The sequence below is a fragment of the Zeus faber genome (assembly GCF_960531495.2).
Source record: "Zeus faber genome assembly, chromosome: 9".
Classification (NCBI taxonomy): Eukaryota; Metazoa; Chordata; class Actinopteri; order Zeiformes; family Zeidae; genus Zeus; species Zeus faber.
Window position 1 is genome coordinate 17169092 of NC_137197.1, and position 19974 is coordinate 17189065.

A 19974-nucleotide genomic window follows, 5' to 3' on the forward strand; every position below is an offset into this window, starting at 1 on the left:
GGGAAAAAAAAAAACAAAAAAAACCCCCAAAAAAAAAAAAAAAAAAAAAACAACTTTCAACTCTCCTGGCCATAGCACGCCAGAGTTCCATTGAGATCGGGAGGAGGAATTGACCTGTAGACCAATTGTGGACGCTCTGGTTGGGTACATCTGACCTCTATCGTCGCCCTCTAAAGTCTTTTTTTTTTGAGCTGCTGCCACGCCCTCTGGGGCTTCCCCATTCGAAACGATCGGCGCTCTGGGCGCCGCTGCACGTCTGACGCACGTCGCGCGGGGAAGAAGAAGAAAAAAAAAAAAAAAAAAAAAAAGAAGCCTCGCCTTAACACGCGGGTGTGGTGACGTCAATCGATAAGCTCTTCAAAAAAGCCTGAATAAATAATGAGGTCGCGCCGACTCGCCGGAACAGTGTTGCCGTCCAGAACCTGGCACTGGCCTTGTCAACGGAGGAAAAGAGAAAACAACCCGGGGAACTGTCTCTTTCCTACTAACCTGTTCAGTCGATGAAGATCAATTAGTTGTCGTATAAAGTCTACAGCCAAAAAAAACCCCCCAAAAAAACAAGTCTTCAGCCCTGAAATGATCAAAACCGTCAACTACAAATAACTTAAATTAAAAATAGAACAACCTGTAAGAAGAGTGTTTATCTGAAATATGCCAACTTACACTACGCTAACAGCCAAGTCGATGAAATGTTGAGACAACGAAGCAGAATCTTACAAAAGCCAGTTCATCTAATAAAATCCATAGCCCAGTTTCTCTCTCTCTCTTTCACACACACACACACACACACACACACACACACACACACACACACACACACACACACACACACACACACACACACACACACACACACACACACACACACACACACACACACACACACACACACACACACACACGTCCCTGATTCTGACTCGTCTTTCTTTAGCACCATGATCAAATGAGTGCACACGCTGCTCTGTTCAGTTAAAAAGAAAGAATTTTATATATATTTTTCTTTAAATAAAAATAGTGAGAGCTGGGAACGAGAACCTTCCGTCGTCCAAACGAGGGACTGAAACTGAGCCACTGGGAGATATAAGGTTTTTCGGGCTTAGCGCTTCACAAGTGGGAGAAGTGAAAATTAAAAGTGTGGGGAAGTGGAAAAAATGTAACGCTACGGCTTCCTTGCAGGTGAAATCAGGCTAATTCAGTTTTGTTGCGGCAAAAAAATTGATAAAAATAAAACTAATTGCTGTGAATCGTGCGATCTCTTCAAATGACGACACTGTGTTGAGGAAACAGTTCGGCGTCTTGGCGATGAAGCTGAAATTAAAGCTATTCGTGTAACACTGCAACTCGCTAGCGAGAGACACACACACACACACACACACACACACACACACACACACACACACTATCACTCCCACACATACTTCTGATGTCTTTGGAATGTAAATTCATTGTCTTTCTGTGACGTGTTTGGCAGGCGGGCGGGGTTCTGCAACCACTGGGTCCTCAATGTAGTTACACAGGTGTGTAAATGTGTTTTTAGTAATTGATCCAAAAAAAAAAAAAAAAGATTTCAAATTAGATGCAATGGTGCAATTTTGTGTGCTGAGTATTTCCTGGGGGATTTCCACGTAATTGTGAAGTGTCAGCAGTACACACGCACGCACGCACACACTAACCGTTGGCAGGCCAAGGAAAATGGAATTTGATGTTTGACGTAGTGTAGAAAAAGAAAAGAAGAAGGTGTTACCTCAGACATTAGTAGTTGAAAACAGAGCAGCCAGATACTTGAAGTTATAAAAAGCAGTATGATGAGTATCACAACAAGTCACTGAGGCATCATGGAACAGCAAGGATTACAGGGAAGTGTCCTGTGGGGGAGACCCAGCCAGTGGGCGGCAGGACTAGTGTTTGGGTGTCTGCACGTGTGTGTGTGTGTGTGTTTGAGGGTTGTTTCGCGTGCATGTTTGTGTTCAGATGAGGTTTCTCCATTGTAGTCTTCAGTCTCTTTTGGCCCAGTTGTGGTCGTAGGACTCTAAGGGGCAGAAAAGGCAAGTTTATGCAAATAATCACATATTAGTCTGTGATCAATTGCCATTCAAATGACAGCCATTTAACAATTAAAATGTTTTTTAAGCCAATTCAAAAAGGCTTTTTTAGTTTGTTTTATTCCACCGGCATAGTGTACGCTTATAATAGTGTAATGATACATATTAGGAAGAAGATCCATTTACTGACATTGAACCCTACTATTCCAGGGAGAGAATTAGTTCACCCCAAACCAACTGGAGGAATTGCAACAAATTTCCTCTTTTTATTTTTTTTTAACATTGGCTTAAGATTCCTATTCCTCTTAAATTTGAATGGAAAAGTGGTTTTAGAATCTTAACATAATTGAGATCAGGCGATCATGTAATACAGGGTATCTGTCGGTATAGCAAGTAGAGGCGACCTAATGAAACGGACTGGTACCTATATTAAAATTACAGATTTTTCTGGGATAATGTAAGTACACAACAACAAAACAAAATATACACAACAAAATATACAAAACATGGGTCCAGTCGCTTTTAGAAATTTCAATGCAGAAAAGTTACATATTGTACCTTTGAGACATTTTACGATTTATTTTTAATGACCTGCAGACACCTGATAAAACGCACACAAAGCCCTGACCCCCAACTCACCATCCCCATCCTGACGCTGGTTTTTGTTAGACAAAGATCTTGGCGAGTGCGTCTGCGCCTGCGCTGGCGATGAAGGGCTGTGAGGAGTGGAAGGCCACATCATGGATGGCCTCGTCGTGCTTCTTCCTGTGAGCCGTGATCTCCTGCACGCACGTCCTGTTGTCCAGCATCCACAGGCGCACCGAGCAGTCGTGGCCTACAGAGGGCAGCAGAGAGTGGGATGTAGAGCAGCTCCTCTCAATACTGTGTCTAGTGGGGGACGTTTTGAGATTGCAGGTGGGTGTTGCCGCTATTATGGAGGAGAGGCGGTTTGCCTTACAAATAAGTGTTACTTGGAAAATAATCAAATTAAATACCTCGATAAAGGTATTTCATTTCAAATCCATGGTAATGTAACAGTGACCTTTGATTGGTCAAATAATAATTCTTGCCGCAACTGTACGAAATAGCAACAAGAAGAAACAGTGCTGGCAATAGTTAGAAAAAGTTATGTTTGTGAAAAAACATCTCTCTCTCTATTTTTTTAATCACTTTACAGCATGGGACCTAAACATTGGATTGGCATTGTTCTAAAAATGGTTAAAAACCCCTGAAGTAGAAAGTATTATTTTTTATAATTATTAATGATTGTCACATTCATAATAATAAACAAAAATGAACAGTAAAAATAATTACAAAAATAAATGTAAAAAAATTAATACTAACAACAAATAATAAATATTCATTTAATTTTGTTCATAGGATTTTAAAGAGAGTTGTGTACATGTCTGCTACTCACTGCCAGAGATGAGGTAAGTGCCTTTCGGGTCCGTGGTGAGACAGGTGACAGCGTCCAGGTGGGCCACCATGGAGTGCACCACCTTGCCTGCACACACACACACACACACACACACACACACACACACACACACACACACACACACACACACACACACACACACACACACACACACACACACACACAAAATCACCTCATGAATAAAATGATGATGTAGGACCGGTAGCAACATCAACAATGCGCACCTGTCTTGTTGTCTAGGAAGCGTATGGTGCGGTTCTCGTGCGCCGTGATGGAGACCGACTCAGACGGGTGACTGACCACGCGGTTGATGAGCTCGCTTCCTGCAAAAGGAAGAAGAAGAAGACAACTTGTTTATCCAGCCTGGAAATAATCGCATGTTTTAATGACGTCCGTTACACTTGGATCTACATTGCACTTTTCACTTGAGTTTGCTCTGCTTACTTTTCCTATTTTTTTGACAATATATCTTACATTCAAATCTTAAATCTATTTTTCTACTTTATTCAAGTCATTTTTATTTGTTTGTTATGATTTACTCTGCACTGTTGAGAATCAAAAATAAAAGTAAGAATTTCACTGCAAATGTGACGCTTACATGCAGTCATTTGACAAATAAACAGAAATTTTAAACGTTGAAAAACTACGCGTGAGGAGACTCAAATAGTCCTCATGATACAGGTTTATTTGCAAGTAAACTATGGGGTAGCAGGCTTCATTTATTCATCCTTTGGAATAAAGTGCCATTATAATCGATTGCAGATGAGAAGAGTGTGCATGTAAAAAGTAATGAGCCAAATTTGTTGACCCAAAAATGGCAGCCTTAGATAGAAGTCAGGAGAACAGAGTGAGGGAAATAAATAAATATCTACGTATATAAAAATAAATATATATACCCGAAACACACCCCTGTTTGAAATCGCACCGGTACTACATTGCAACTGTTGTAATCATTTTGGGTGCATTGGATCGCCCCAATAAACAAACTCCTCTCCGGCTCCACTCCGTACCGTCCTTGGTCTGCGTCTCCAGCCCCATGATGCTCTGCTCCGTGTTCATGTCGTAGAGCAGCGTCTCACCGCAGTCAAACGACACGACGACTTGGTTCGGGTCAGTGGTCACGAAGGCAACCGAGGTGGGGGTGCCGTGCTCTAGGGGCCGGGGGAAGGGAACAGAAGGTTTAGCAAAAAAACAGGTCCAATACACTAGGGTTTTAGAAATAACGTCAATTTAACCCCAGCCGCCACCTTTCTCCTTGTTGAAGACAGACAGGCAGGGGGACGAGTTCTGGGGGTCCCAGATGCGAACCGTGCCGTCGGCCGAGCAGGAGGCCAAGCGGTGATGGGCTGCGGAGTAGGCCAGACCCCAGACACTGTCCTCATGGCCGGCAAGGACACTGCTCTCAATGCCAGGGTCTGGACGGACGGACATACACACACGGACACACTATTAGATCCGATTGACAATTTATACATCAGGAGAATTGCTTCCAACTTTTCAGTCTTTCAGACCATCTGACGTGCATTACAGAAATATTTCAAGAAATTTAATTTAAGTGGAAAATGATTTCATGACTTCAAAACAAAGTATTGAAACAATAGAATTACCTCTTAACCCAGCCCTACTATCTAAAATGAGTTATTGTATTTGTAATATTGTTAAGTCTCGCAGCTTGGGGCGGTTACCATAATTGTCGTAAGGATCCACATTGATGTCTGGAATCTTCCAACACCTGACGGTTCCATCCAGACCTCCGCTGTAACATGACTCTCCATCGTTGCCCATGGCCAGAGACAGAACAGCGCCACTGGACAATCGAAGGAAAAAAAAAAAAAAAAAAAAAAACAACAGAAAAACGGAAACGGATCAGAGGAGGGTTGACTGGTGTCCAGGTGTATTTTGGCTTTGTTTTATTGCATGTCCGCACAGTGGCCTAGACTCACCTGTGTGCTCGAAATGTGTAAATGGGCTCAACATCTAGTGTTGCATTCCTGATGAAAAAAACACATGATTTTAGTTTGAACTGTGGTCTATTTACTCACTTTATTTACTCATATTCAACCACCCCTTCATCTGGAGTCACAAGCTCAGGCAAAATGTCCTATCTCCTGACTCCAAACTCCAGTTGTGAGTTTTCATAAGGAACGGGATGAGCGGCTCCTCCCTTACTTCTTGGAGTGCATGGCCTTGTTGAGGTTCCACAGCTTCAGCGTTCCGTCCTCCGAGGCGGTGAGCAGCACCGCCTGGCTAGGGTGAAAGGTCAGCGCTCGGATGGCGTCAAAGTGGCTGCGCAGCGTGAATCGAGGGTTCCACGTCTTCTTAAACTCCTCCCTGTTGTCCTGCATCTGAGAGGACACAAGACGGGAAAGGTAACTCTCTCTCTCTCTCTCCCTCCCTCCATCTCTCTCCCTCTTCACCCCATGACGAATGAGTGCTTTGTGGCGGTTCGGGTTGTGTCGGCTTGTTGTACTTACGTCCATGGAGAGGTCGTTGTCATTGGCAACGGTGAGGTCGGCCAGCTCGCCGAGGTTCATGTCCCCGCCGCCGACAGCATCCATGATGAAAACGTCAGAGGAGAAACCCAGAGCGCCACCTGCTGGACCGGTGGAGGGAGGGAAAGACAGTTACGGCAACAACTTAACGCAAATCCCAGCTGACGTACAGACATCCTAATACCAGACAGGCATTACTTACTTAAATATTTCATTTACTTTGGGACATTCGGGGAGGGGGGTGGTAACGGGAGTCTTACCTTCCGCGGAACGAGTCTGTCCTGACACAGAGGGGGGCGGGGAAGGTTTGGGGGGGAAGTCCGACATCATGCCCTGTAACTTGTTCCTTCGGTTCTCTGAACCAGCCAGAGAGGGGAGAGACATAAAACACCCAGTCATGCAGAGGTGGAGGACAGGAAAAAGAAAAGGAGGGGACAGAAAAAAAACAAAAAACGATGAAATGATAAAATCAGAACAATGAGAAAGAGACAGGAGGACAAAGAGAAAAATAACACAGCAGACGCAAAGACAAAACTTGTACATTAACAAAAAATAAATAAAAAAGTGTCTTTCAACAATAAAGGGTATAAATCAAGACTGAACTGCAGCCTAAATGAATGAAACACAAACATACAAAACAATCACGATATACTATTCATTCAGATGAGCCCAGAGCAGAGCGTCAAAGTCCCACCACACAAATGAGAAACACAGAGAATGACGGATTGACAGATCAGGAAAGGCACAGAGAGACGAGTGCTTGGGAGAGACAAACCGGCTTTATTGACAAGAAGAAATGCCAAGACACAGAGAAAGACAGGAGAGAAAAAAAAAAAAAAAAAAAGATACAGAAAGGGCAGATAAACTGGTGGCAGTGATGGTTGGGGGGGGAGGGGGGGGCAGTGCTGGTGCTGGAGGGGTTGCTATGGCAACAGCGTACCTAACTCCCGTCCGTCCCCCGAGATCCGGGCCTCGCCCGCCCCCTCCCCCTCTTCCCCCGAGCCCAGGAAGTCAAACTCGCTGAGAGCATCTTCCGAGTCATCTTCGTCTTCCTCGTCCTCAGGATCCAGCTCTGTGGTCATGGGCTCCGAGCCCATCTGGAACAGAAGAGACAGATGGAGGGGGAGGAGGGAGGAGGGGAGGAGGTGTGGTGGATAAAGACAGAAGAGCACGGTCATCTCAGAGAAAAGTAATGGAAAACTAGGGCATGTGAGGAAAGCAGAGATGGGGGGAAATTTGCTCTGATTATCTGTGACTTCGCAGTCTGTTCACAATCATTTCTTTGGTGCAAACACAGGTTTTGTACGATGATGGACAGTCTGCAGCCCTGTACCTTTCATACTATATGACGGGCTTTCACACAACTGCCCAATAGGGTGTACTGGAAGCCATTTTCCATCATCTCCGTATCGCAAACAACAAAAATGGCATCCTCCAGGGATGACAAGGGAGAACTACTTTTTTGAAAGTCCTTTGTGATCACATTTTGATAAGTGCTACGGGTGTTCAGTCTCTGCTTGTAAGCAAAATGCTGGGCAGTGTGCATTCATGTCATGCGTAATAACTGTCTATAGTACAATCTAGGCTATCCATTATTGATAAAGGGAGAACATATTTTGCTTACTTCAACAAAGGAGTGTCTTCTAGCAAGTCGGCTTGCCTTCAACAACATACTTTGAGGTAATGACTTTATGACTGATATTCTACACTGTACCATAGTCCTTTTTGTTAAACTTGTACGGGCCATTTTTATCTGCTTCATATTAACAGACAAAGAATGTTTTCAGGGTAATTTCCCAATAAGTGGAGGAAAAATAAAAAAAAGACTCAGAGGAACAAGAATCATCATCTTCTAAGCTTCTGATAAAAGTGAATTATATGTAAAGACTTCTATTGAGGTCGGGAACATAATATAGTCAAACGTTCTACAAAACTTCTAATTCACTCCATTCCACTCACATGATTTGTGGGCACCAACAAAAAAAATGGCGTCTTAAAGTATGTTTGCCCAATGCACAGACAATTTAATGAACCAATTCACATGCAATTCGACAAGCCAATTTCATTTGCCTCTTAATTTTATTCTCGTGCATATCCTTAAAAAAAAGCCATACCTTGACGCGCGACTTCTTGTTTTTGCGCGGGCCGTCGACAGAGTCCGTGGCTATGCCCTGGAAGTCATCTTCCTCGTCGCTGTCGTCCTCATCATCATCCTCACAGCCGTGCAGAAAGGGAATCTTATCGAGTACGGAGCCCCCCAGGCGCTCCTTAGAGCTTTCCTTTCCCGCGTTCCTAAAATAAAACACACATTCTTTACCCTCCTGCCTCAAATGCCCTCTCCGTTTGAAGAGAAAATGTCAATGTGGACTTCGTGTTCAGAGGATCAGCATGTAGATGCGTACAACCTCTGGTCTAACCTTTTGATTTGCTCCTCTATCTGTCTGACCAATAAGGACTCTCCTCCCCCTCCTCCTCCACCACCACCACCACCGCCGCTGCCGCTGCCGCCACCGCCTCCGCCTCCACCGCCTCCGCCTCCGCCTCCGCCTCCACTGCCTCCACCTCCTCCTCCACCACCACCACCACCTCCTCCACCAAAAGGGTCCGGTTCTGGGGAGGCTTCGCTAGGTGCAGGGCCATTGGCCTCCGGGCTGCTACGCCCCAGCAGCGAGCGCACGCGCTTGGAGCGCATGTCCAGGATTGTGTCTGAATATCCCACCTCATCCAAGTATCTACGTAGACATAAAAACGCTAAATTAACGACCCAAGAAAAACTAGAGCTGTGCAAGTAATCTCAACAACCAATGTTGTGTTGAGATTAATGAAGGTTTTAAATGAGCAAGCTTACTTGCGTAATAGCTGACGTCCTTCCTTCCAAGACATCTGATTGGCTGGCTCAGAATCTGATTCAGCCGGGCCATTTGGTACTAGAGAGTAAAAAAAAAAAAAAAAAACCAACATTTCTAATTATTCCACATGACCTTTTCCGTAGAGATAAGAAATCCAAGGTTGATAATACATACATTGCTCTGCCACTGTCTCTGGTTTCTTGTCCCCGGGGCTCTGGTCGCTGCCCGTTTTTAGTTTCTGGTGTTTGGCCCTGCAACAACAAAACCCACCACCAGGAGGCAGCGTTACAAATACATAATCATTGAAAATGTGTGGATGCATTAGAAACCACATCAAGGAATCTCAAGAGGGTGAATGCATGCAGGTGCTGGTGTGCAACTGGATGTTAGGCTTGCCTGATTGGAAAAATATATATCTGCAACCGCAATTGGCCATGGGTGGTCTTTTTTTTTTTTTGGAGCAATTTCCTTGGCTGATTTTTGTCCTTTTATTTTGTTAATTTAATGACCCACAAAGCACAATTCAAAGCGTGCGCTAATAGGAACTGGTATTCCGTGTCGCCGCTTTAACCACGTCTTTCTGAAAGAGCCGTTCTGTCATTTGTTTCAGATATTGGAGGAACAATGTGGCGGTGGAGGGCGCAACTCAGACACACCTGTTACCGGAGGGTGGAGGGCCAGTCCCGGGGGAGCCACCGTCTCCTCCCCCACCTACAGGGAGCAGAGACCCAGACCCGGACAGGCTTTCTCCGGGATAATTACACAATTTGATCCATTTATTTTGCTCCTCCGTTGTCTATACTTTGTTTTGAGATTTTAGAAAGCGGCCCAAAAAAATAAAAAATAAAAATGCCTTATTTATTATTTATTTTATTTAGCGATTGTTTTAACCTAACAACTGCCTTTAACCTAAAACTGTGCTGCGGCTGCTGTGACCCAGGTGCTCCACCGGGGGTCTTTGCTGTTTGCAAAGACAGCAAATAATGTTCTTTAGGTCCTTCGGCCTGCCGGTTGCGTCGTGCATTGCGGCCCGCTACCCCCCATCAACAATTGCCGATCATTGGGCTGACGGGAGGACAATTTTGACATATCGCCCAAACCTATTAGATGTCTTACCTCTCCTGTTTAAGCGCGTATTCCAGCATCTTAATCCGCCTTACTAGGTCCTGCTTCATATTTTCCTGCCCTTTTCTCTCACCCTGAAGGAACGCCACCTGAGCCTGCATAAGCACATACACAGAAATATAAAGCAGTGGAGATGTGGATTAGAAACATAACATACATTTCTTCCAGAATACCCTATATACATTAAACCAAATAAGAAATGCCTCCCTCAATTCAGAATAAGAGTAACGTAGACTTGACAGTTTGTGGGTGACATTTAAACTATGGGCTAAAAAAATAGCAGTTTTCATTTTCCAAATTCATGATGCTCCAGAGAGAATTTGACATTCACAGAAAAAGACATTTGCTGCTCCAAGCGAGCACTCGACACACATCTGCGGGAGGATAAACAAGACGCAGGATGGTCGTGTTCACATGAGCCCTCACACCTTCATTTAAAGACACATCCTTCCTTTGTCTGCTTCCTCTCCCGTTTCTCCGACTCTTTCCTTCCTGCGTGCGCTGATTAATTCCTGCTTTGAGATGCAGAGCCTGCGGCAGCCACTTGTGGACTGATCACAAACTTCCCAGCCTTTCAGCGGCATGAAGGGTCAAATGGTGAGAAAGCAAGAGAACTGAAAGAGAATGGAATTAACTTGACCTTTCATAAGTGTGTTTGTTAAGTCTTTTCAACAGCCTCTTAAGACTTGAATAGAAAAAGAAAGAAGCTATCTCGAATGAGCAGAGGCAATGATTTAAGCAAATTAAAATGGAGGTAATGCTAGCGCTTGTCACAAGAGACATAAACAGTTGTTCAAAGCCGCCTGAGGAGACAATTCCCCCTTCTGGGTAGAAGAGGCAAATACACTGATGAGGAACAACGATCCAAGGAAGGTAAAGATCCAACTCAAGCTTAACGAGTTACAGGAACACAACTGAACACGGCACAGTGGAATGAACAGATATTTGGGATATCAATAACAATCTGTGTGTTATTCTCTCTCCTTTATTCCCCCCCCACTTTGATTTTCTCTCCCCAGCTTCTCCTCTCCACTCTGTGCTGGGAGCGTTCGCACAATTTGCTTTAAAGTCCATTTCCCCACTGCTGGCCGACGTGTCTTGGCATGCACACCCGCACGCACACACAGTCCTCCGAAAGTAGAGCATCTAAAAACGCTGTCTCATGGGGGAAGCACCGGCTACCAAAGAGGACAGTCGATCACCAATAAAACAAAGAACCACACAAACCCCCAATCCACGTAACCAGCGAGCAAGGTTAGTGTAATACAGTGAAATCTGCTTAACAGCCTTGCTGTTGATGAAGAGTAATCCCGGTAAACACACCACAGTTTGCCAATCTGAGCATTTCGGTGCTCATTGTCAGATGAGCGTTTAAACGCTCGTCTGTGATCTGAAGCCAGCAATGACAGAAAAGGTTTGAATTGGACAGTGTGTATATGGAGTAGGAAAAATAACTAAATTCATCTGCGTTTATTAATATCAATAATAACACCAGTAGCTTAGTGCAACCACCACCTTTTCCCTTTTTATTTACACATTTATAGATCGCTAAATAAGCTTTGAATCAAAAATCTTGGATTAGGCTGCATGAAATGTGAGTTCCCTAACGTACCGTATTGGTGCTGTTATCGTGTTAGGATTAAGGTAGAACTATGGTCTGCAGTGGGCCAGGGACAAGAGCAGTGAACCGAGGTAAAGCCGGCCAGAATGAAAGATAGGCAATGGCACAAAATGTTTCTCGTTCACCCTAAACGAGCAGAGTGAGTATTATAGCTTCTACCTGGACAGGAGACAAGCTAGAACTTGTTGACCTACATGCTCACACTCCGACACACACACACACACACACACACACACACACACACACACACACACACACACACACACACACACACACACACACACACACACACACACACACACACACACACACACACACACACACACACACACACAAGCTCTCACTTGTCTCCGTCTCCCCTGGCATCCAGCAACCTCACATCACTGACATGGCTTCACAAGCATCCGTGCAGGCCACACACGAAGGCGTAAATACAGTATGACTGAAATTAACAGATTAAATCAAACGCTCTTTTAAGTATCAACATCATTCTCGAATTCATGGACCTTGCAGACCTCCACAAGCCCCAACCGTGTCAAAGTTCTTCTGAGAAACATAACAGAATGTGGCTTCAGCTCTTGCTTCGTGACCCAATTTCAGTATCAAACAATGACCCTTCATTCCTACCCTATTCATTTACTTGACAAAATAATAGGGCTAATGAGTTTAAACGGATTTAACAGGCTGCCGGGCTAGAATCACTTACCAAAGTACACCTTGTCATTAGGCTAATGACAGCGCTCAATGAGGAATGAGAACACTGAGATAGCCAAACTGCACTAGCACAACTCTGCGCTTCACTATTTCCTAGTGAGGAATGAGAAATGTAAAAAAGATGTTAATGTTTAACAACATCTGCTGCAGCACTGCATAATTAACGCAAATTGTTACTCATAGTGTTAACAAATTAATAACTGACTGTCAGTTCTACTCACTGAGCACAGATGGAGACAAACAGGAGGGATGACCGCTGTGTAAACCCTGGCAGTCTCAGACTGAGAAATTCAAGTATTTGTACTCAAGGTATATAAACAAACACAACAAGGCCATTAATTGAAATCATTTGGCACATGCTTGCTGATGTATTGTCTGCTGTATATTTTCGGTCAGCCTCTCTCCCTCAAATAATTCCTAAGTTTTGTCCACAAGTTCATGCAAGCGATTAACAGGCAGCCTCATACAATTTTTCAACATTGTAAACAGCATAAGAAACATCTTAGTGGAATGTTTTGAAATGACATGCATATCAACAATATTAAATCACAAGTGGTTTCATAATTTTGACTCCTTTGCCACCAAAGACGGCGTTTCTCCTTTTTCTCTCTCCGATGTCAGGATGGGTCATAGTATCTACAGAGGTAGGCACATTAGGGGTCGGATCCGATATTCATCAATTTTCCAATTATCGGAATCATTATTTTGTCTGATATGATTGCTGATCATAAATAAATAGAAATGCACTCCTGTGGCTCTGATGCAGCTGCATCTCTCTGAATGGTTTCTGCTTGTAGTCTATCTTTATCATATTCGTAGCAGTAAAACCACAATTGTCGTGATCCGATGGTCAAATCTGAAAAAACAGAAGTAAAAGGAGGAGCTCGCTTTTATTGTGGGGAGAAAAAAAAAAAAGAATACAGCATTCCGTCTTGGAATAATTCCACACCGCAGACACTTCTCACTCACTCGGATGTTATACATCTTTCCCACTGAACTAAAAACCCGGTAACACCCGCTAACGTCTGGCATTTGGCATCAGTGGGAAAGGAAAAACCCGGGTTTCAGTCATGGGTCAAATGACGTTGCAATAGACACAGGTTTTTATCGGCTCCACCTCCGATCAGCTCTGATGTAAACAGGACACCCGGGTCGACCCGCTAATTTTGGCCCCTTTACCAGCACGATGAGACGCGCGTTGAGGTTCCGGACTTTGCCGCGTTAGACAGGAATATCTGTGTTGGGCTGGACAATTCATCAAATTAAAAGCACCATTTTCAAATCGCAAAGACTGCGATGAAGAAGAAGAAAAAAAAGTGTCGTTTTAGTGTTACACAATCTAGCCAATAGGGCTCTTCCTATAGGCGAGATAGGCCGAGCGTGCCATGCCCGTGATCGGTGCGCCAGAACACTTTTTATTTTACATCTCCTAATGAAACAAAACAAGTGCGCATGGAATGAAACCGTGCGTGATGGGGTACACTTTCTCAGAACACCTGTAGAGTCCAGATGGAGCCTCTTCCAGAATTATGCGTCCGTTTGTATTGTGTTTACTTTTTTGTTGTTGTTGTCGTTAATTGAATAAGCATAAAACTGCCCCTGAGAAAACAGAGGGCCGCACGTCATATGCACCCAACATTTTTATAAACAATTAAATAAAATACAATTCTGTTGAAACACTGCATATTTCTCATGTTTATTAAGCCTTGAAGTAAAATCAATGAGCCAATATTCTGCTGTGATCAAAAGTTTTTATTTTTACAATTCAATAGTTAAATAAATATATGTTATTCATCTAAATGTATGCATCAATTTATCGCATTTCATCATAACACATGGGCATCACCTACAGGAAAGAGCAGTTTATATTTGACTGTATCCATTTTTGTGTTGGTCATACTATAGAATGATGTATTGCTTGCGTTTCGTAAATAATACAGAAGATAACTTAAAAAAATAAATTAAAAAAATAAAAAAGAAATCACAATTCGATTACTTTCCCAAAACATTCAGTACTATATATGCGTTTTATTTCAGATCCCATTTAGAATCCATAATCAAAATCAGAAGTTATTGCATTTTTTCCCCCGCATGGGGGCCCATGAAATGTTGTGAGAGTGGGGATCGCTCAGTGGGCACAGCATGGAACCCCCGTGCTCCCGGCCGGGCTCCGAGCCACTCCAGCACCGCCCCAAGTCTCCAGCTGGAGGAGCCTCTCTGCTCACTGCCGCCAGGGATCGATGCGTGCAGCCGCAGCACGGATAGTCCATGCTGCTTCTACTGGACTTGTGAGGTTGTTCACGAACGATCGGATTCTTTTGAATGTCTCAGAATACTTTTTTTCCCCATCCAAGTTTTACAGTTGTATGTTGTTGTTTGTTAAATTGCTGTCTCCTCTACTGTTTTATTCCCAATCCCACTGGAGCCATGACACGACCTTTTTCCGGCCTGTTGCTTGACATCAAGCGTGACACACCAAAAGAAAAAAGAGAAAAACTAATTTCTCATGGCAATGGGAAAGGCGTCAATCACCAAAAATGAGGGTTAGCATAAATTTAGCTTTATGGTACGTCACACTATGTTGCTACTACTTTATGACATGTCGTGAATGAGCTTTGGATACAGCGGCAGCTTTGGGAGAGACCCTAGGCCTTTCTCAATCTGCGTTCTTGTCTGTACTTGTGTTCTTGTGGACTTGTGAAACGTCATCAGTCGCAGCCCTAGTACTGTTCCAATTCAAAGTCCGCATCAAGCCAAGTCCAGTCCAAATGCCCGGATGTGGACTTGCTCCGCCCATTTTATCGAGGATGCATCCGTGGTGACTTGTGTGGACTTGGCACAGCCAAGTATCCCAGAATGCATTTCGCACCAAGCGGTGGTAATGGTAATGGTCCCCGGGAGTCTGTACTCCCGAGTCTAACTTGCCAAGTCTGAACTACCAAGTGCGCAAGTCCGGACTTTACGTACTTGATATTGAGAAACGACCCCTATGTGCAGCTGTCCTATCACGTGAGCGTAATTAGATCACATGACGAAAAAACCTGACAAACATTGTTTGTAAACAGTAAAAGGCACCTGCTTCGGGGATCTATTTAGTTAATTATTTTTATCTATTTAAGATTTCAGTTCAGTTTACAAGAAATGGAGCTAGGAGCTTTATGCACTTTATTTTTCAAAATACAATGCTGAAATGTTTTGTTTTATAGTATTTAATTAAACATATGTTTAAAGGCGTGTAAGGGAAGTTTTGTGTTGGAGTTGTGTTACTGTAAATTTTGACAGTAAAATTTTAATTTTTGCTGCAAATGTATATCTGCCCCAAATATTGGTCGGTTATCGGTCGCCTTGACCTCCTCACGCACATTTAACCGTTTTTTTTTTTGGCATCCCAACATTTGTGTAGAAAGCGACGTGCGCCATTTATTTGTGAGCACCCTTTGTCAATGTGGCCCTTGATCTCTTCATTCTGAGGTTGAGCTTTGCGTGAAGCCTACTGTCTGTGACATTTTCAGAGTTCAGCCGACTGAGGAGAGCAGACGCATTTAGCCTCCTCTGCAGCCTCTTTTCTCCCACTAGCAAAACAGGAACAAGGGCAGCTTTCCTCTGCCTCTCCTCAACTGGCCTCTCTCCATCCCTCCATCCCTTTATCCCTGGGAGGGAATCCATGAGCCAACAAGTAGAGCAGGGAACTTTTCTGGGACAGTGGCTTTTTTTGAGCACGTTGAAGGGAGTGTGTGAGTGGAGAGACTAGAGAGAACAACATTGAAAATTACTGCCTATGCCTTCTCCGGTTATGATGCATATATGACCAGACCTAAGCGGGTCATGGCTGAGGTTAGACCAAAATAAATCTACTGGATGTAACAATGAATGCACTGGGAAAGAAAGAAAGAAAGAAAGAAAGAAAGAAAGAAAGAAAGAAAGAGTCTGCATGTGTTGTTTGCAGAACCACGCCTGCTATAATAAGCAGCGAGTGGGTGAAAGGCGTGTTCTGTAGAAATAGAGTGCATATGGATGTCATATGTGTCACGGCTCAGAGCACCCAGCTATTAATTAGAAATGGGAACCCAGGGCGCCCCAAGGCCAAACGCAACAGGCAGTGATGTTATTCTCTTCATCACTATTCTAATTTACACAACTTAAAAAAGTGCATACTTACCAAGTAACAAACAGTATGTAAACACTGTGAATGAGAGTTTGAAGAGGGCCTGTCCCGCTCTCTGCAAACCGAGGGGAGATTTTTGCACATCTACCAAAATCCAATTAGAATTTAACTTTAAGCTACCATTGAGAATTGTGCCATTAGGAAAAATCCTCTCCATATGATGAGGTTCAATGACGATAGATTTTTTTTTTTCACAAGCACACACATAATGAAAGTAAATGGAGCGATTGAGAAACACCATGTTTATGGTCAGACTTCTCATTCATTCAGCAGCAACTTAATTTAAGAAACCATTGTGCCACCACGCGAACATTCTAAGTGATGACTAAAATGTAAACATGAGATGCTGAATGCATGTGCATGTATATGAACATTCACGCCATCTGTATAGGATATTGCCCTCGCCACCTGTCCACTGTGCTCTTGTCCTGTGACCCACGTGGCAAAGTCCCACCTGGACCAGAGAAGACAGGGGCCTCTGTGTCCTGTCACTAGAGACACTAGGGAGGATGGCAGCTCAGGAGGTAGAGCTGGTAGTCTAGTAATCTAAAGGTTGCTGGTTCCATCCCAGGCTCCTCCTGCTAGCATGCTGTAGTGTCCTTGAGCAAGACACTTAACCCCTAATTGCTCCTGATGGCTGCGTCCGGTGTTTGAATAATTGTAAGTCGCTTTGGATAAAAGCGTCTGCTAAATGAAATGAAATGTAATGTAATGTCCCCACAGGTGCTGGATGGAAAGATCTGATTCACATTGATAAACACACACGTAGTGTAGTACAATATCACCAAAGCACACTCACACTACAATCACATTCAGAACCAAATCCTCTATACAGGAAGAACTCAAATGAGAGAGCAGCAGCTCTCTTTTACCGGAGCGCCCTGTTTACAGAGTTACGCAACAAAAACAATTGTGTATGCAGCCGTAATAAAGACAAACTCATCCAGATGCAATAAATAACATAAAGCAACATCAAACACACAGATAAACAAGGGAAGAGGACAATGTCTCTACCATATTGCCCATTCTCTGCTGGCACAAGCCTCTATGGATTTGCATTTCGCTTTCCTAGTAGCCTCTGGAAGTCATGCACAAAGCAAGCGCACAAAATATCATGCGCATGCAACAAGCATAGGCAAAAATCATCCATGTCTAGAAACATGTGCGCCAGCAACTGTCATGTTTGGCCGTGAGTTAAGCAGGTGTGTCTCTAAGTAATCAAAGGCATGTTGGGGGAAAAAAAAGCATCTAATTCTTTCAACCCAAGACATTGCTCTATTTTGGTCTGGTAAAGCAGCCTACTCTTATCATACACAAATACATAAGAATTAATAAGAGTATTCCACAAAAGGATTTCTTGTTGTCATCAAGCCAGGCAGGACATGATGATAGCAAATTGTTGACTTCCACCCTTATCCACACTCTCCTGTGAAAGCAGCGAGCACAGTCACTTTGTTATTGTTCATCCATATTTTATCAAGCTTCTATTTATAACTGCATAGGTTTGTGTTGTAGGCAGAGTGAGATACAGTGAAAGAGGGAGGAGCTGCCTATGATTTGGTCAAGCTCACAAACTACAATAATAAGACTGTATAATAAACTAATAAGATATTTAAGGTAATTGGAGGTGAATTTTTAACCTAGGGTAAGTGCAGTACAGCTACAGTAGAATAGACAGACACATAAGTTCAAAAAACAGGAATGACATATGGCTCGGTATCTCAAGCAAAGCCTGGGTATGTTATAATGATTTATTCATTGCGGGACAATTTAAAAGCGGACGCAGTACTGGTCTGCAATGTTCTGCTTCAAATTCATGAGTTGAAAATATGTAGTGGATCTTCCAACTAGCCACCACAATAAGTGTTCTACTGGGCAGCTGAGAAAATGGATTCGTTCGGGGTGAATGGCCACACACACACACACACACACACACACACACACACACACACACACACACACACACACACACACAGTATGCGTTCATATTACGTGAGTGTCCTTTTTATTTGCGGAATCCCGGCTTCATTTACCACAATCACATGATTCACAGTGTCACTGTAAAATTAATGTCCAGAACAGCACAAAGCGATAAACATGCAGACTATTGCATTGAACACACGAGAACGGTGTCGACCTCGAGACATCACACTGACTGCACTGCCAGATAATCTCCTCTTCGGGCCATTCTCTAATCTAGATCAGTGGGTCTCAACATGGGGTCCAGGGACCCCCAGGGGCCTTTCAAGAGGTACCAGGGGCTGTTCAGAGCACAGTGATTAATAGTTTAACTTCAAGATTATTTCATTGAAAGAAAGATGTTAATACAACTAGAGAACGTGCAATAATTATTGTTTTGATCATACGGTCGCTTCACTGTTATCATCCAAACTATACTATAGACAGGTATGAGAGTTTGGACCTAATCATGTCCAACAACAAATTTAAGTGGGCCCATTGCCAAACAACCTCTTCGACCACACACCACCAGGCCATCCAGAGACTCCATTAGTCCCACTTGCAAAGTGACATTAGTCAAAATAAACAGATAAACCGTCCACATACATAGACATAGGCTGCAGCCAGGCATCACTTCAATTTAAGAGGTTTGTAGCGGACAGACAGACAGAGCAAAACCAACTAAAAATAGCAGCATTGGCAATATACAGCAAACCAAAAAAAATTAACCTCTGTATCAACAATTCGCACTGAAAATAGGAAATAGTGCAAGTTTTGCGGGTCTTAAGAGAATGGTCTACATGTATACTGAGATAACGGTGAAATTTCCTTTCTTTTTAAATTACAACAAGCTATAACGAGTGTTTGTTTGGCTTTTATCTTCGTGATTCCGCGTCACCAGAACGGGACAGCGCTGGAACACAAACATTTACCCTGAGTTCGTCCCTCTCCGCCTCCCAGCGGTATTTCTCGGCCTGGAACCGTCCCCACTCGTACTGGATGAAGTGCAGGATCCCGGGCAGCGAGAGGCCTCCGTCCCCGTCCTGCAGCTCCCGGGGCTGCGGCGCTCCGGCCATCGCCCCGCTCGGTGACGCCGCCGCCGCCGCCGCTACCGCGGTCGCCGCCGTCGCGTGTCCGGGCGCCGCTTTCGGCCCGTTCGGGTTGCGCCCCGCGCCGCTGCCTCCGGAGTTCGGGCTTGTTCCGCCCGCTCTGTCCGCCTCCATCTTAACCGCGTGAGCTTCGACCCGGACAAGGAGGTGGAAACAGGCAGAGAAAATAACAACAATGTCCCCGTTCCTTCTGGGCCCCGCACGTCCACACCACCGTAACCGACCCTCCAGTCCTTTCTTCCCTTCCCGTACGCGAACGCTAAATTACAACGAGTTGGTAATATTCCCACTTCCGCTTCCCAACCTTCAAAGTAAAAGCGCGATCAAAACACTCTACCTATTCGTCTTGCGCACGTTTGTATAAGCATTGCCTCACACCAAACGTGTATTGTTTAATGTTGCTTAATATCATTTTATTATAACCTGAAGAACAGCGCAAAATTATACGGAGAAGCGATCT

At 43.9% G+C, this 19974-nt stretch overlaps 1 protein-coding gene across 1 annotated transcript; it reads right to left on the minus strand.

The window, feature by feature from the left end:
- Positions 1-279: 279 nt before the first annotated feature.
- strn4 (striatin, calmodulin binding protein 4) lies at positions 280-19760 on the minus strand. The gene is made up of 19 exons (XM_080007397.1): positions 19338-19760; positions 9938-10041; positions 8996-9072; positions 8821-8899; positions 8568-8704; positions 8390-8441; positions 8087-8264; positions 6913-7069; positions 6233-6328; positions 5955-6073; positions 5650-5825; positions 5424-5471; positions 5166-5287; positions 4728-4895; positions 4491-4631; positions 3705-3803; positions 3460-3546; positions 2682-2877; positions 280-2029 (listed from the first exon to the last, which is right to left on the minus strand). The coding sequence occupies exons 1-18, from the start codon at positions 19626-19628 to the stop codon at positions 2708-2710; spliced, it is 2301 nt and encodes a 766-aa protein (XP_079863523.1). The 5' UTR covers positions 19629-19760; the 3' UTR covers positions 280-2029; positions 2682-2707.
- Positions 19761-19974: the final 214 nt, after the last annotated feature.

Coding starts and splice junctions, on each gene's coding strand:
- strn4 (XM_080007397.1), bottom strand. CDS start 19,628: ATGGAGGCGGACAGAGCGGGCGGAACAAGCCCGAACTCCGGAGGCAGC. Junction 9,073..9,937: donor TACGCGCTTAAACAGGAGAG/GTAAGACATCTA, acceptor TTGTTGTTGCAG/GGCCAAACACCAGAAACTAA. Junction 6,074..6,232: donor ACAGACTCGTTCCGCGGAAG/GTAAGACTCCCG, acceptor CCGGTCCAGCAG/GTGGCGCTCTGGGTTTCTCC.